Raw genomic sequence first — 17,143 nt, 5'->3', positions numbered from 1 at the left:
GTCCTTGCCTACTGGGAAAATAGAGAACTGACCATGACACACGATAAATGTTGGCTCTGTCATACCAGAAAATCTGTATAGCCCCAATTGAGGCTTTCCGGCATTTTATTTGATATTCTAAAATACATTTAGAAATGATCTTCTCAGCCCGCCCCCCTGATTAGCGGTCTCGCCACCCTTTCGCCTCATCAAAAAAAAAAAAAAACAACCTGGAGCGGGCCCTATTGTTCTCCTAGTGAGGGAAGAAATTTCATCTGTGCTGTATGTTATACATACAGTACATTTGACAATAAAGTTTATCCAATCCAATCCAATCCAATCATGTCTCGCAAATTTCCAATTAATTGTCTTACAGCTTCATTCATCTCCAAAGTCGATTATAAAGAGCTGAAGCAAAGTTTTTTTTTTTCTATCTGGCAACTCCACTGATGGACTCACCGCAAACCATCCCCCCTTCTGACACAAATTTTCACAGAAGTCTGAGGAGGCGCGCCCTCAATCTGGTTTTGAATCTGGTTCTATTGCGTAGGAAAACACTGCCCACAATTGCACACTCAACTAGAGGGATGATGAGCTTCATCCCATTCACAGACAAACCAGTTTTGAATTCAAACAAAATTATGGTTAAACTAAAATTCTGGTTAGGATGTTAGAATATGTCATACATTTGACATCATGCTACATGCTGTTGTCTCTTTGTATGAGGCCACTTTATTTTGTGTTCACACATTATTTCCACTTCATCGTCCGTGTGCATACAGTACTAGTTAAAATGTTTTTTTCCTAAATCGCAACTTTGTTCAGATGATTGATCAAAACGTCCTTAACGGGAGCACACTTGATAGCCTGCAAACGTCTTTGTCGAGGAGAAGTGTTTTAGAGCCGAGACTGGGGATCAATTCACAGTCAGATACTAAAGGTGGACTTTGCCCCACAGCTTCAAAGGCTCGTTCCTCTTTGGCCATTTGTGGCCCTGAAGAGTAAATCTTTCACACCCAAACCTCCTACGCTGCATCGCGAGCAACACAAAGGCTTATTATTTACTGTGTGATTTATTTTCAAATTAGGTCTTTTGCTTGGATCCGTTTTCGAGGGAGGTGAGCATGGCAGCCTTGATTGATCGTGAAGAGAATTGCCATGTGCAGCCCACACACACACACACACACACACACACACACACACACACACACACACACACACACACACTTTGGCGTTGTTATCAAATGTTACACAAAGACGCAGCACAAGCAATGTTGAACACAATCATGCACTTAGTTGAAGGACAATGTCAACGTTTTTCTTCCCCGACAAAATAGTTTCACCAATGGAGTTATTTAGTGTTGACCTATCGCTGCACGGATCCTTTTGTGGTCCCTCCCGTGTTTGCGCGCACCACAGTGCACTTGTGCTGAAAGGCAGCTAAGCTGATGAATGCGGAAGATTGCATTGCTCGTCGTTTGCAATTCTCTGATCGACTTTGATGCAATTGATTTTGTGAATGCTGAAATGAAATGCCGATTCTTTATTTATTTCCTTTATAGTTTATTATAAGGCTGCAAAGCTTCTCTCCCACATAATGCTGCCAATTTACACGGTTGCAATTTCTCAATATTCCACAAATTCACACCTTGATGAGTACAATTTTTCTAATTCCTCATACTTATGATTTTCCAACAATGTAATATTTTGGTTTAAAAATGTCCCCATTTATTTTTGACGGAACAGACATTAAACTTTCAATTTCAGCATCCCACAAATCCCACACCCTTCACCACTTCACCCCTCTACCAGCCAGGATTCTCGACCGATCCTCAGAATTTCAGAGAATGTTTCTTTGTCAAAGCAAGGACCCATTTTTGAAAAGATCTGACATGGCGAGTATAGAAAAAAGAATAAATATCCCTTTTTAAACAAAAAAAGTTTCAGGTTAACAAAATATCTACAGTCAAAGTCACAATTTTTCACCTTCCTAAAAGTCACAGGCGTCAACCAATCTTTCAAACATTCATGAATATTATGACATGAAAGAAACAGTTCACCTGATTTGTAATGTTTCCCACAAGCGAGCCGAGAAAACCACATTCACACTACAAGCTGTTCCTCACCATCTCTACGGAGATCTCAGTGATCAAACATTGTCCATGATAAGAGACCCATTGATTTTGATTGATTCTCTTATGATTTTATGACTTCATGCCTCAGTGTGTTTGTGGAGGCCATAATACAAATATGTACTTACAAAAGTGTACTTACAATGCTAATCAATTAACTATGTACAGTACATTTTGAATTTTCAGTCATGCTCACACTCATACGCACACATTTGCGTACACACACACAGTAGCTCTATATTCTCTGGAATGGAAATACAGGTGAGCACCACCTCCTTCTTTGGGGTTTCCTTTGGAATTTTATTACCAGTGCTTGCTGCTTATTGATCCCGTTATATACACGAGGCCAAGCAGCTGCTAAATAATTCAGTTTGGTTAAATAGGAATCTTCCATTATTCAGGAGTGTGGCATGGTGTAATTAATATTGTAGAGATATGTGACAGGTTGGGTGGCAGTTTACTGACTGACAGCACATTGCTCTCTCTCCACTTCTTGCTCACGCCCCCCCCCCCACCCCACCCGGTCTACCAGCTTCCTATCAGCTTGTCTCTGGCAATGTTCACTTTATTCCTTTCTTTCACCTTCTATTAAATTTTCTTAGTCTTACGGCACCTTCTCTATTTTGGTTCTAGCTGGATGCAGAATCTGGTTTCCTGCTCACTGACCTATGATGACAATAATACGGAATAGGGTGCCTTACCTCCTATTCTCTCATTGTCAGTGTTGGTATGCTGCACACTGATGTTACAATACCATCTATTTTAACATTGACACAACACTCCTGAGCAGAGAATAATTTTTGCAAAAAAATGTATTCAATTCTACTGTTAGCTTTTTCGCTACATCAGATACAAGGAACAAAATAAACATCAGCATGGTCTGTACTACAGGTGAACATTTGAGCAGATTTACCCATTAGAAAAGCAAACGTGTTTCAACGGTAACAACATACAACTCCATACAACCTTGTTTGCTAACCCAAAAATCAGCACCAAACCATGTCAGCTCTCGCATCAGTGAATTAAAATGTGGACACTTACCAAATGTTGTCAGTGGGTTAACTGTGGTGTATTAGGAATGATTTAGTTCTTATACTGGTAATCATAACTAGTGTTCCAGTTAACCTGTAATCGTTCCACAATGTTGTATGTATCCATGTTTGTGTCCTGGGAGACTAGTTGTAATGAGCACCAAGTCTTCTCGATTCATTACAATTCTCATTTTTTAGTTTTTAAAACTCCACTTCACATGATATGTAATATTTCGCGAACATTATTTTCTAATGCTCCCAAAACAACTTCCCCAGTCTGCAGCTGAATAAATAAAAATCCTCACCACTATTTGTGGAACTACAGCAGTAGCTCCCGGATTGTGATATTTATTTATTTTTCTTAAGGAAGAATTTCTGACGCAATTCTTGTAGTGATTCTAATCATATTGGGCCTATGTACAGAGAGAAATGGCCGAAGAGTGTATCAGCTACTGTTGGTATGAATCATCCCCCCCCCCCCCTATTGTGCTGCAGCATCACTTGTAATTCAATCAGATCACTTCTTTGGTTCCATCTTCTTCTCCACGCTGCTAATTAGAAGACATTTTATTTATTTATTTATTTTTGCTCTCAACAATCTTCCTCCACTTGTAGTTGTTTGACAAAAACAGAAGCAGAGAGAGGACTTCAGAAGAAGCATTTATGTTATCCACGCAACACACACACACACACACACACAAACAGCTTTCATCAAGGCAGAGAGTGATACTTCAGAGGTATTGGGGGGGACAAGATGAGACCTCAAAGGGGTCTGATGGTTCTGGATTTGAGTGCTATAACAGCACCCAGAGGAATGATTAATAATGGTTCTGTTTCTCGTGTAACTACAGTTGTGGTCTAAAAACGTGCCACAGAGCAGTCGTAGGACTTGACTCGAGTTGCCATTTTTAAGACTTGTGATAGGCTTGCCAAAAACAGAAAAGACTTGACTTGGACTTGGTATCCAAGACCTATCTATTTATCGGCGGCACAGTGAGCAGCTGGTTAGCACGTCGCCACACAGTACAGAGGTGATGGGTTTGAATCCGGCCCTCCTGTGTGGAGTTTACATGTTCCCCCCGTGCCTATGTGGGTTTTCTCCGGGTACTCCGGTTGCCTCCCACATTCCAAAATCATGCATGGTAGGTGAATTGAACACACTTAATTGTCTCTACGTGTGACTGTGTATGTGGATGGTTGTTTGTGTGAATGGGGGCTGTAAATTTTGAATTGCATTGCATTCATTTCAAGTCACCTTTTTATACAAATTCAAAACTTGGGGTATCACCGTATTTCAATATTGATCATCATAATAACACTGCCACGCCTATATAAACAGTGTAAAAAAACACGTTTTCTTCTAAATATTTTAAGTGTATAAATTTTTACCTCTAGGACATTATCAATTAATTGTGAGCTTTTTTAAAAAAAAAAATTGTTGTAGTTCAGTAAAAGTAAAGTAAAAATTTGACCCGATCAGTGAAACTGCTGAGACACAATCCATCATCAGGTGGTATTTTATTTTTTGGCAGTCAAGCGAGAATGAACTGTTTCCCGGCAAAAAAATCCATTATTTTCTCAATTTCATCCTGGTCTTGTAAAAAGGGTTTGGAGATTGTATCGCTTTGGATAAATTCACGCGAGACCTCAGTTGACAGATTGATGACACCCTGTCACTGTTCGGCAAGATTATACTTTGTTTAAGTCATCTACATTCGAGACAACGCACATGAGAAAATGGCAGTCAGTTGACAAATTGTTCTATTGAATGTGCCAATTAAATTGTAGGCTGACACTAATATGAATAAACTGGATACTACGACATTGGCTTTGCCCTATTGTATGGATAAAAGTGCAAGAACATTGAAGAATAATCAGTTTACCCAGTTACCCAAATGGCGTTTGATGGGGTTAAGGTCAGGAGTGAGGACTCTTAATTTCCTTTACATCACACTCATTTAAGCATATGAACATTGAACATTGAAGAACGAAAAATGCAGATTTGCTATTTCAGTTGCTGTGGGGGTTTTTTTTTGAGGGGGTGTGTGGGGGGGTTGGGGGTTGCCACCATATATTTAATGCTTTCCTTTGGTTCCCTTGTTACATGTTTCTGTTTCCAAAATCTTACGTCTTACTATCCAACCCACCAAGCATCAGATCTGGGCTTTGTGTGTGTGTGTGTGTGTGTGTGTGTGTGTGTGTGTGTGTGTGTGTGTTTGTGTGTGTGTGTGTGTCTGGGTGCTCTCATCTTCTGGTGAATATTTAATCTGCTGTTAAATAACACATCGTCAAAGAATCACTGCCTTTGTAATACACTTAGCTTCATAGTGCATTCCATTGCTTGTATTGCAAATGTGGTCAACTTGTGTTGTCTTTCTGGGTGAGAAATGAGCTCAGAAAAACACTGCAGATATCTTTTGAAGGTATCAGGGTGTGCCAGATGCTTCTTCACTCTGGGGGGAGGAAAAAAGGTGATATATCTTACTCATAGATAAAAAGTACTCAAAGGTGTGCTTCATGTGTCACATGTGCAACCATGGGCAAGCGAATGGGACGTTATGTACAAGAGGCTGTTGAGAGATGATCAACATATATATATATACAGTATACCTGTGAATATAAACACATGGAGGAGGTAATGTGATGATCTGGGGTTGCTTTGGTGCTAGTAAGGTGGGAGATTTGTACAGGATAAAAGGGATTCTGAATAAGGAAGGCTATCACTCCATTTTGCAACGCGATGCCATACCCAGTGGACAGCGCTTGATTGGAGCCAATTTCATCCTACAACAGGACAATGACCTGGAGGAAATTCACTTTTGACTATATGGTAAGGGTGGTCGTCTACAAGCATGCCCGAAATTATTTTCCATTTAAAATTCAGAGCAGCCGACAACAATTGACCGCTGTCTCACATGTTGTTAACCACGCAGTGATTGAATGATGCAAAACCCTTTATCCATCCATCTATCCTGCATCTGTGGTCACCTGTCGACCACCATGATGCGTCATGCTACTTGAATCCCACTTCACGGTGGAGGCAATTCTTCATTAGGACTTGGTAGCAGCTAAAAAAAGGTTTGTGAGGCGGGAACGAGGAGTGACACATTAACAATGCATCGTTCATCAATTACTAAGTGACTCCAGCGAATGTGTGAGACAAATATTAATATCCAAAGTCAAGCTGTGTTGACAGTCTCATATAGGCCATCATGTTTCCCTCTACATTGATGCCACCTCGTAATTCTCCCTCTCTATTTTGCTCACTTTGACCGACCCACTCTTGCCTCTTTTCATCCATTTCATTGCCTCTGCCAAGGAGATGCTCATTGCCTTGGGCTTCTTTCTGGATTTCTTTGGGTGAAAAAGACATTGTTCACTTCTTTGAGGAAAATAATTTTGGAAAAGACCTTGCTGTATAATGGTTTTTTATCATATAATGTTTAGTTGGTATCAGGGCATGACATCTCAACAGCTGCCTCACATTTTTGTGGTTTGAAAAACGGCTGCGGCCTTCCAGTGCGGAGTTTGCATGTTCACTCCATCCTTTGCGTGGGTTTCTCCAGATATTGTCTTCCTCCCACATAACAAAACATAGGCTAGTTTAAGACTCAAACCTGTCCCAGGATGCGAATGGTAGTTTTGAACAGTTGTGTGTCTCCCATTATCCTAACACTTTCAAATGCTTATTTGTGCGTGAAGAAACACAACTTTCAAACACTTCCCCCCTGCTTCAGATTTTTTTCATACGTTGCATTCAACCCTCCCAAGGTCTCTCTCTCTCCCAGTCCAGCCTTTTAACTCCCGCTCTCCACATCTTCCAAATCCTTTCTTCCTACCTCCTTCCTTGAACCCACTTCACCCGGATCGCCCGCCGGATTGGTCGACTACTCCTCATGCCCACGGAATTCTTCTTCTCGTTATCCGCTTCCGTATGTGTCGTTAGAAATAAGTTAGCATATTATGTTTGAGTAGAATTAGGTCACGTCGACAGTCAGGCAGACGGATGAATTTGGGCCTCACGACCTTCCGTGCTACATCGCCTCGTCTTGCCTCCGAAATATAAAGCGCCTCTTACTGCGCTCTCTTCTTCCCTCCCTGTTATCCTCAGGTTACATTCCCGTTGGCCCGAGCTGCCTCCGCTCCACTCTCTATCACGACATACTCGTGGAAAATGGAAGAATTATTCCAGGCTTCTCCTCCTCATACATGCTATTCCAGCTAGCTTGACCGGAATCACCATATGTTACACCTAAGGAGGTTTAGGTCGCATATGGCTCCGTGCTCACGTACGCAAAGTAAAAGAAGACAAACCTTTTGCTGTAGGTTTTAGTCTCTTCACCAGCTGTTACCGTGCCCTGTCTGTCCACCTGCCCTGTTTTTCGCTCACATCATTGGTTTCTTGCCATAACAGATGCTGTGAGATACCCAGAGGTTGGTGGGGAGGATGTGGGAAGGCCGGCGAGCAAATCGGAAACGATCCTGATTCTTATCGTGTGTTGTTTTCGACCTGTCTCTCCTGTCTTCTCTTAATTTGAAAGTTGATAACGATACTCAATGCCAAAGACAGGGCCCACAGGAGCATGTCACGTGATCTTGGGATGAAAATCTTCATAAGAAAATAATTGAAAGTCACAAATCAGACAACTGGATATGAGTCGTCGTATTGACTCAGCATTGGAAAAACAAGAATCTCAAGATAAACTTGATGTATCTCACTATTTTCACTTAATGCACAACATATAAAAGATATTCCTTCCATTTTAAGTGTCTTTAAATTGATTTCAATTAAAAAAACAAAAACTCTCTTACCTCCAGCAGATTCAGTATGCAGTGGATCAGCTTCTCGCAGACTCAAGTAGACAATAATTTGAACATCATTATGTTGGCCTCGGCCTAGTTTTAGAATCGATTTTATGATTTTAAAGCACATATTGGTAATATTAATCTGGCTCCAAATTGCATATCCATTTTTATAACCCTATATGTCCCCCCCCCCCCCCCCCCCCTGCACCTACAGATCCGCCATTGAGGTGGTGCGGAGTGTAAACGTGTTTTAATCATGTTAAGATGATGATTTTCATGCCATCGTTGCATAGAGCAGAATAATATAACAAACTCTTCCTTGACTCATTAAGCCCCGTAAAAGGAACCCCGACTGTAATGGCGTATTTGCACCATATAATATAATTTCCAGTTTATGACATTTTATAGTATGTTAATTTGCACTTACATTGCCACCGTTGTTTATATTGCAACGGATTCTGGGTAGTGACCTAACATGGTTGCACAAACTTGTTATGAGTGGTTGCAGCAGTCTCTTAGCAGCGATGGGCTCCTCTGTTCAGCCTTTTCAATCTGAACCAGAGCAGCAGTCAAGGACATGAGGAAAGTGAACAAGAAACCCGAGATGCAAATGTAGATCTTGGACATGAGAAAGCTAGAGTAACTTTATTCTTGTCATATAATTGTGAACTTCGGTCAGCCATATTGTGTGGCGCAGTAAAAGATGATGGTGCGGCATTGGTACGAAACCAATCAGAAACTAAGCCGTATTTGTTGCTGTGCTCCCTAATATGCATTGACATAACGAGGCAGACTAAGGTACAGTTGCAAAATGTAAAGAAAAAAAACAGTGGTTGTGACACTGAAGTTTATGTTTGACTTGAGAGGGATATTCTGAAATTTTAGTTGACTTTTTAGTTGAATACAACTTTTACCGTCACTTTTGCGAGTGCTGCTGCGCTCAAAATAGTTTGCTTTGTAACACCGTTTTCATATTCATATTTGATTACGTCGGGATTGACTGCAATTACTTTAATTTAATAAATCCTGAAAAATACTGCACGTTTTTCCTACATATCAACTTTGTTTTTAAGCTTACATGTATTCATGATCAAAGCCATATACATTTGTGAAACTTTTCCCATTGTACAGTTTGGGTTTGTTAACGCCCACCCCTTGTTCTCTTCTCATTTCACTCTCAACCATCTACAAAAAAAAAAAAAGATCTAAGTCGTTCTCATCTCTTTGACGCTCTTTTCATCCTGGAGAAAAAAAAAGTACAGAGTTGCTGTTGAAGTCAAAATCTCGTTTGGATGTAATGCTGATGATGTAGCTTCATCCAAAATGTTCTTACAAGGTTAGTTTTAAAGGAAAACAACAAAAAGTTGACATTTAAAAAAAATAGATGATCTAACATACCCTCAGATGCCATGATGAACCAGCCAGGACTCATTTCTCTATTTGCAACTTAGGTCTTTCCTCCATCGAGGAGAAAAGATTGACAGAGGAGCGAGGTGATCCCATTTTTTTCTGAAATGGGATCGAAATTTGATGATGTCATTTCATGGAAATAACAACTCAAGATGACCATTGTCACAAATCAACAATCTCCGTGGTGCAATTATTACTGTCACCACAAATCTCTACTTCATGCTTTATGTTTCGTGTGTAATTATCGTAGTTTCCGGACTTTAAGGTGCACTTAAAACCATAAAATTTTCTCAAAAGCCGACAGTGAGCCTTATAATCCGATGCGCCTTATATATATGAATCAATATTCTAATTTCTTGGATGTAGCATTTTGTATGTTCTGTAGCAGTTCTGTAAACTCTATATCAATAAAGCTGTATTGTATTGTATTGTATTCCCTTTCGCGTAGCTCCATCTAGTGGATGCGTAATGCAACCGCAGCCATATATCTTCTATACGCCGTATAATGCGGTGTGCCCTATATATGAAAACTGTTTTAAAGTAGGCCATTCTTTGAAAGTGTGCCATATACTCTGTGCCTTATAGTGTGGAAAATATGGTACATGAAAGTCACATATATTGTAATGAGCGCTGTTACTCTTCACAACTTTGCAGTTGTAGAGACGATGGTGCCAAAGCACTTTACAAAACTGATGCTCACATTTGCATGTTTGTACCTCTACTGGACAAAGATATTACAAAATTGCCCACGATTAAAAAAACAAAAAGAACAACTACCCCCCCCCACCCCCTGAAAAAAAAACAACTTCACTCAGGTACTCATCAAGTTCTCCATTGATTAAACACCAACAAAGTAGGTCAAAGAAATTATAGTAGCTACGCATAACAGTCTGCAGTATTTAGAAGTGTGGCTGGAAAAATGTCAATCATAAAACAAATAATGCACGTAAGGTAAGCGTTGATCTTGACAGAGTGTGTACGAAATGAGCACATTGTGAAATGACAATGTGGCGAAAAAGACTTGCTCTTGAAAATACTTCTTGACGCTTTAATGCAAAATATGACAGACTGTGTTTTTTTCATGACTGTTTGCTTGTTCCTTGCCAGTGACCCTGACCCGTTTTGGGACAAATCCTCTCGCGATGTCTTGGTGAGCAGCCAAAATAATGTTCTTATGTACTGCATAAATTGGCGACGTTACATATTGAATATCACGTTACAATGAATACACAGTACACCTTTTTCACAAACTCTAAACATTTATAGAATGTGATAATTGTTTTTTCTAATTTTACATGTCCATGTGTATAATGCTTTCTCATGATTTCGATTTATTTATTTATTTATTTAGCAAAACAAATATGTTATTGTCGAAGAATTACAGTAGCTAAATTTGCAAACAATTATCAAGCAGGGGTTCACTATACACTCAAAATGTTATCCAAAAATCTGCTGTGCTCTTAAAATTATGATGCAATTAAACAAACATTCAAACGCAGGCAAAACAACCTCTGCACGGCTTTAAATCGTAAATCGCCCTTGTGGGTGTAGTGCGGATGTTTGTGCTCGTTTTTGTGTTTTGACTTCATGAATAAGCACATAAATTGACTGAAAGCACAAATAAGGTTACGAAGGAGAGTCCTTTCATGTATGACGGTCGTTTACTGGTTGAATGTGAAATCAGTGAAGCAGGCATGTTTTGATATCCAGAGCCCCGATTGAGCGATCATGAAAGAGGACTCGTGTTGACCTCGATCCAACTCCCAGAGTTGGATCGAGGTCATGACATGAACCGTTTAGATCGCTTCACTCTCAATACGAAGAATTGTTGATGTCTATATGCTGCTCTGAAGGAATCTATGGGCGGGATCAACACCCGCAACAATTTTTAAAAATCTTTTTGTTTTCTTTCTTCCTCTCTTATGTTAGCCTTTCCTTTCCTGCCATGAGAGCAGAGAAAGTGCCAAAGCGTCTCAGCGGCCTCTTGTAAACGAAGAAAAATGAAACGGAGCTCATCTGCATGCATGAGCAGACCCGAGCAGCAAGCACGCATATCAATCACATTCTGCGTCGCTCCGCCTTCCAACGGATTCATGACCCTTCGCGGGGATTCCTCCACAGAAACACTGACGCATGCATTCGGATACACGTGACACACAAATACGCACGATAACAGCCACTCTGACACGCCCATCGCCACCGCCACTCTGTCGAGCACTTTTTAAACAGCCCTCCAGTGTCATCGTTAGTTTTTGAGAGGGATGTCCTGTCACATGTACACAAAAAAACAAACATGGCAGTCTGTGAAGACTCAATTAATCAAAGTGACTACTTGCAGATACATTATGTTCCACATGTGACTAATGTGCATTGAATGTTTTCAACCATGTGGTGACAACACATTCAATCAGCGTCCTCGGGGACTTTTATTTTTTATTTTTTAATCGATGGATCATCACAGCTGGATGGATTCCTGCTTGAGCAGCACCTTCTGAAGACTGATAGTCGTGTTTCATGCTAACTCAATTGATGCATGTCTGAGCAGCACAGAACACCTCACCGCTAGTGGGAAGAGATTTTGCAGCGTTTTCACAAGAGGGACCTTTGCTTAATGTAGTCCTCACAATGTGACAGCACTACATAAGATTCGGTCCCAGTTCAGACTGTCAGAAACACATTTCTGAACCACTCACCCATATTTTGTAGCATTTTTCTTCATTTGCTACTCACCAGCTACCTTTGGCAAGAGGTGGAGTACATGCTGGGGTTTTTGCCAGTCACTTACTTGCAGGGCAACACACTTTTGGTTCAAACTATAAACCGTTGGGTCGATAAAAAAAACAAAACATATTTACACCCAAAAGGGACAGATTTGCTATTTGGGTCAATTTGACCCACATTTCATAAAACAGCCCCGAAAGATTGACCCAAGTCGAGAATCAGTTCCTTTTTGACCCAACTGTTTTTAGCGTTTTAGGCTAATCGTAGCGCATGTAAGTCAATATTCAAGTACTTTGGTTCTTTTCTGTTTGTTTTCCTAATGCTTGCATTTTTTTCTGGACAGTCAAGTTTCCTCCCAAAATCCAAAATATACATTTTATGTGCATTGAAGACTCTAAAACACTAAAGCGGGGGTCAAGTTAAGTTGATCTACCTACTATCAAAATGCAAACTATATACTGTATATACAAACCGGTGCGTGTGTGTGTGTGTGTGTGTGTGTGTGTGTATATGTGTATATATATATAGATAGTATTTTTTACCAGTCATCTCAGTCTACTGTACACTGCAAAACTGACTATTCTTATCGCTATTCTTCAGCTACTTCCTTTGAACCCTTTCATATCTACCATCCCATTAAAACTGCTCATACTCCCACCCCAGTCATCAAGGTAACTGTCTCTTGTGAATGTTTCTCCCTTGGGGGTCAACACAAACAGTCTGCTCATTAAATGTATGCGCAATATCTGTTGGTGTACCTGGCATTAAGGCATGAACCCAATTTGCACGACTTGCACTGAATAAATTCACCCAGGGATATATTGTCCAGACAGGGAACTGCAGGTACACTTCGAAATGGTGGAATGGTACTTGGAATGGTATTTGGACTGAATGTTTTTAAGAGCGCCCAAAAATGCCACTTATCCTTCTTCGGTGTACGAATAGTACATCAGAGGTGTAACACAAGGTTCTCTTGATTTGCCTGCACCTTTCAGTCAGAACTTACCGAAGCGGTGTAGTATAGTGATCCCCCCGCACCCCCTCTTTCTTCATCATCCCTCTGTCTCGAGTTTCTTTCCCTCCCGCTCCATCTTCCGCGTAGCTGTCTCTCTGCCGTCATTCCTTTTCCCGATCAGACAACCAAAGCTGCCAAGCCGCCGCAGGCAGGAGCAGACAAAGGAGCCAGTCCATCCAACCTCCCTCTCTGGAGAGGCAAACTAATGTAGACACGCCAATCAGTTTCAAGCAGACAATTATTCACCATTCATATCAGCTCGCCGTCTTCTGAACTTATTCCCACACTGGTCCAAGATCAAGCACACAAGGCTCTTTCAATCGTGTGATCCTTTGGATACTTGGACTCGAAGTTCTGCGAGCATGATAATGTATACACACGGCATACAAAGCTGAATGAACATTGACACTGCACCTAAATATGGGAAAGAAAGTACTTTAACAATGATTCAATGAAATTGCATTGCATATAAATACCATATTTTCTGCACTATTTAAGCCGCACCAAACAATGAATGGCCTATTTTAAAATAGTTTGCATATTAAGGGTGCATTGCATTATAAGGTGCAAGGGATAAAAGTCCAATAGTGGAGAATACAATACAATACAGCTTTATTTATATCCAGCGTTCACAACCTCGGCAGCTGTAAGAAAGTGCTTTACAGAACATTTAGTATTCTACGTCCAAGAAATCAGAATATTGATCCATATGTAAGGTGCACCTTATAGTGTGGAAAATACGGTATGTAACCAAATGATTTTGGGCAAATTTCTCACATTGAACTTAAAGTTAAATACAACTGAACTGTATGAAGGCAATGATTCTTACGAGAGGGTGCCCACGTACCACACTTTGAGAATCACTGGTGTAGAGTGGCTGTTCTTACACACTCTTGAATGCACAATACACACAAACAATTTAATTGTGGAAGTTCCATCATGACTACATGATCTTCCAAGCAACTATTTTGTACTATTAAGTACTTGCAAGACACATTCGTGATTATAAGGGCATAGAATCAAGAGGATTTTGTCTAGTCTTGTCTTTTGTTTCGACTGTTTCCCATTTAGAAAATCAGATACATGAAGTTGAATGTTAAGCTTGAGATGAGCCGCGGCATTTTACCTGATGTGAGCTGAACTTGTAAGGTGAACAGGCCGCCCACTCGCTTGCTGTCTGTTGAGTGATAACAGTTGTTGAGCACGGTGAGGATTTATTCTCCGCGTGAATCGATTCTAATCACATCATTGTGCTGTCCCGACTCCCACGACTCTCCCGGGGGTTTAATGCTCCTCTCTGGCCTTTTTCCCTCCTCGCCCGCTGTTATGCTCTGTCTGCCCCCCCACTCCTCTCTTCTGTCTCCCCTCGTCACAGTGGGGTGAGGACAGTTGATGTTAATTGCTCGCAAGCCAAGGCTCTTCATAGGTCACTGGGAGCCTTTGGGGGATACATTAGTAATGAAGTCGATTCCAAAATCACCCTGTGCAGTATGGTATGTGTTGCATCGCAGCATTGCGGGGAGAAAAAAAAAGATTTCAGCACTCGGTATAGTATGTATAGTGTAGTATAGCACTCAGTTATGATGTATGATATATGTAAACAAATGGGTTTCTTATTGGAAGCAGGTAAATGACAGACAATAATTGTAATTTTGCGCATTATTTAGTAATTCCAAAAATATGAAGCCATACTTGTGTTATACAAAATGCCATGCTGTTCTAAGATTACAACTCCTTGGCAAAATCCTTTCCACAATAGAATGTCGATTTCATTACCACAGTGATGCCAAATCACCTACTTTCTCCATTGTGAGACCAATAATGGTTTTCTTATCTTGTCTTACTTTGGTGTCTTGCTGTATTTTAGAGGTGGTCAGTTCTTCACACTGACACAGCTGCTCATCGCCCAAAAGTTAATAATCAGAGCTCTGCACAAAATTACAAGTTGTTCCTTATATCAAATTTAAAAATAACATGGCTATGTGTCTTTCCATTGTTTTCTTTGGTGTATTTTCTATGTGTGACGTATTGATAAAGCACCAGTGTTCAGACAATGTTCTTGCCCTTTTCGCGGTTCAGAGATCTTACGGATTACATAATGTGCTTTTCCTCCTCCTTCTTCCTATGGTCTGTCTGTCCCACCACCCGTGCACGCACCAAAGCTCCTGCCAACGCCCAGATTGTGCACTCGGGTGCCGCATGCAACGTCAAGGACGATAACATCAGTGAGAGGATCTACACTATCAAAGAAGGAGACACGCTTGTGCTTCAGTGCATCGTGAAAGGGCACCCGAGACCACAGGTGAGTTGCGTCCGAGTTGCATCTGCTGCTTGTTTTCAAGTTTTTATTTTATGATTTTATTTTTTATTTTCCATACACCTTCTGCCTTCTTGGGAAGTCTTCAAATGTGAAGTAACAATGTATCAATTACTGATAAATACTTTCCTCTGAAGCATCACCGGTGGATCTCCTGGGGCTCTTTAAGCGCGCTTAATGATTGGACCTGTGGGATGACCATTGATTTCCATAAAATATCGTGTAGGGGTATAAAATCCGGGCCATTTTGATTCCAGATAACGCATTCTGTAATTTTGTACATATGATTTTGAAAATGATGCTCCATGAACGACGGCTATTGCTAGCTATATTTAGTGTTGGGAGTTCTGCATAAAAAAAAATACGAACACAGTTACAGTCATGAACCTTTTAAGAACATTCTCAATAATATTTCAGGAATTGTTTCCCTTTCATTCATCCTTCCATCCATTTTCATCTGCTTATCCGGGGTCGAGTTGCTGGGGAAGCAGCTTTCACAGAGAACCCCCGGCTTCCCTTTCCCGGGCCTCTTTGTCCAGCTCTTCCGAGGCATTCCCAGGCCAGCCGGTCGACATACTCTCTCCCCAGTGTGTCTTGGGTCATCCCCGGGGTGTCCTAGCAGTGGGATGTGCCTGGAACACCTCACCAGGAAGGTGTCCAGGAGGCATCCTGAGGAGATGACTCCTCATCTGATTCCTCTCGATGTGGTAGCAATCGCAGCTCTACTCTTGAGTCTCACCTGGAAGACCAAGCTTCTTACCCTATCTCAGAATCAGAATCAGAATCATCTTTATTGGCCAAGTATGTAGAACACACAAGGAATTTGTCTCCGGTATAACACGCTGCACTAGTATCATCGTAAACAACAAAATCATTGAACCATTTTAGAGTAACCAGTAGTTTTGTAGTACCATTTTGTGGTGCAAGAAGAGTGACTATGTCAGTGACTGTTTAAGGAGTTAATGGCTAGAGGGAAAAAGCTGTTTAAGTGTCTGCTGGATTTGGTGCGCATGGATCTGTAGCGTCTGCCTGAGGGGAGTGGCTGAAAAAGGTGGTGGGCAGGGTGCGGGGGATCCAGGAGGATTTTCCGTGCCCTTGTCTTGATTCTTGCAGTGTGCAAGTCCTCAAGAGTGGGTAGGGCGGTGCCAACGATTTTTTCTGCCGTCCTAACTGTCCGTTGAAGTCGGATTTTGTCCTCTTTTGTGGCGGCCCCAAACCAAACCGTGATGGAAGAACACAGGATTGATTCGATGACTGCCGTGTAGAACTGTCGTAGCACCTCCTGTGGCAGGCCATGCTTCCTCAGCAGCCTCAGGAAGTACATCCGCTGCCGGGCCCTTTTCAGGATGGAGATGGTGTTGGCTTCCCACTTCATGTCCTGGGAGACTGTGATTCCCAGGAACTTGAAGGTCTCGACGGTTGACACAAGGCAGTTTGATAGTGTGAGGGGCAACTGAGGAGAAGAATGTTTCCTGAAGTCCACGATCATCTCTACAGTCTTGAGCGTGTTCAGCCCGAGGTTGTGTCGGCCGCACCAGAGCACCAGCTGCTCCACTTGTTGGCGGTACGCAGACTCGTCACCGTCTTTGATGAGACCGATGACCGTGGTGTCGTCTGCAAACTTTATGAGTTTGACAGCTGGATCTGTTGAGGTGCAATCGTTTGTGTAGAGAGAGAAGAGCAGTGGCGAGAGGACACATCCCTGTGGGGCTCCAGTGCTGGTAGTGCGTAT

At 41.4% G+C, this 17,143-nt stretch overlaps 1 protein-coding gene across 4 annotated transcripts in view; it reads left to right on the top strand.

Annotated features, from left to right (window-relative positions):
• Positions 1–17,143, top strand: part of LOC127599143 (MAM domain-containing glycosylphosphatidylinositol anchor protein 1) — a 178,670-nt gene that overhangs the window by 30,353 nt on the left and 131,174 nt on the right. For all 4 annotated transcript variants that reach the window (XM_052062842.1, XM_052062841.1, XM_052062843.1 and 1 more), the window contains one exon: positions 15,257–15,396. In XM_052062842.1, the coding sequence (XP_051918802.1) occupies positions 15,257–15,396 (140 nt within the window). The remainder of the gene's footprint in view (positions 1–15,256; positions 15,397–17,143) is intronic.

The sequence above is a fragment of the Hippocampus zosterae genome, chromosome 4 (assembly GCF_025434085.1).
Source record: "Hippocampus zosterae strain Florida chromosome 4, ASM2543408v3, whole genome shotgun sequence".
Taxonomy (NCBI): domain Eukaryota; kingdom Metazoa; phylum Chordata; class Actinopteri; order Syngnathiformes; family Syngnathidae; genus Hippocampus; species Hippocampus zosterae.
Note: the sequence above shows the minus strand (reverse complement) of the source record. Positions and strands in the feature narration are given on the sequence as shown.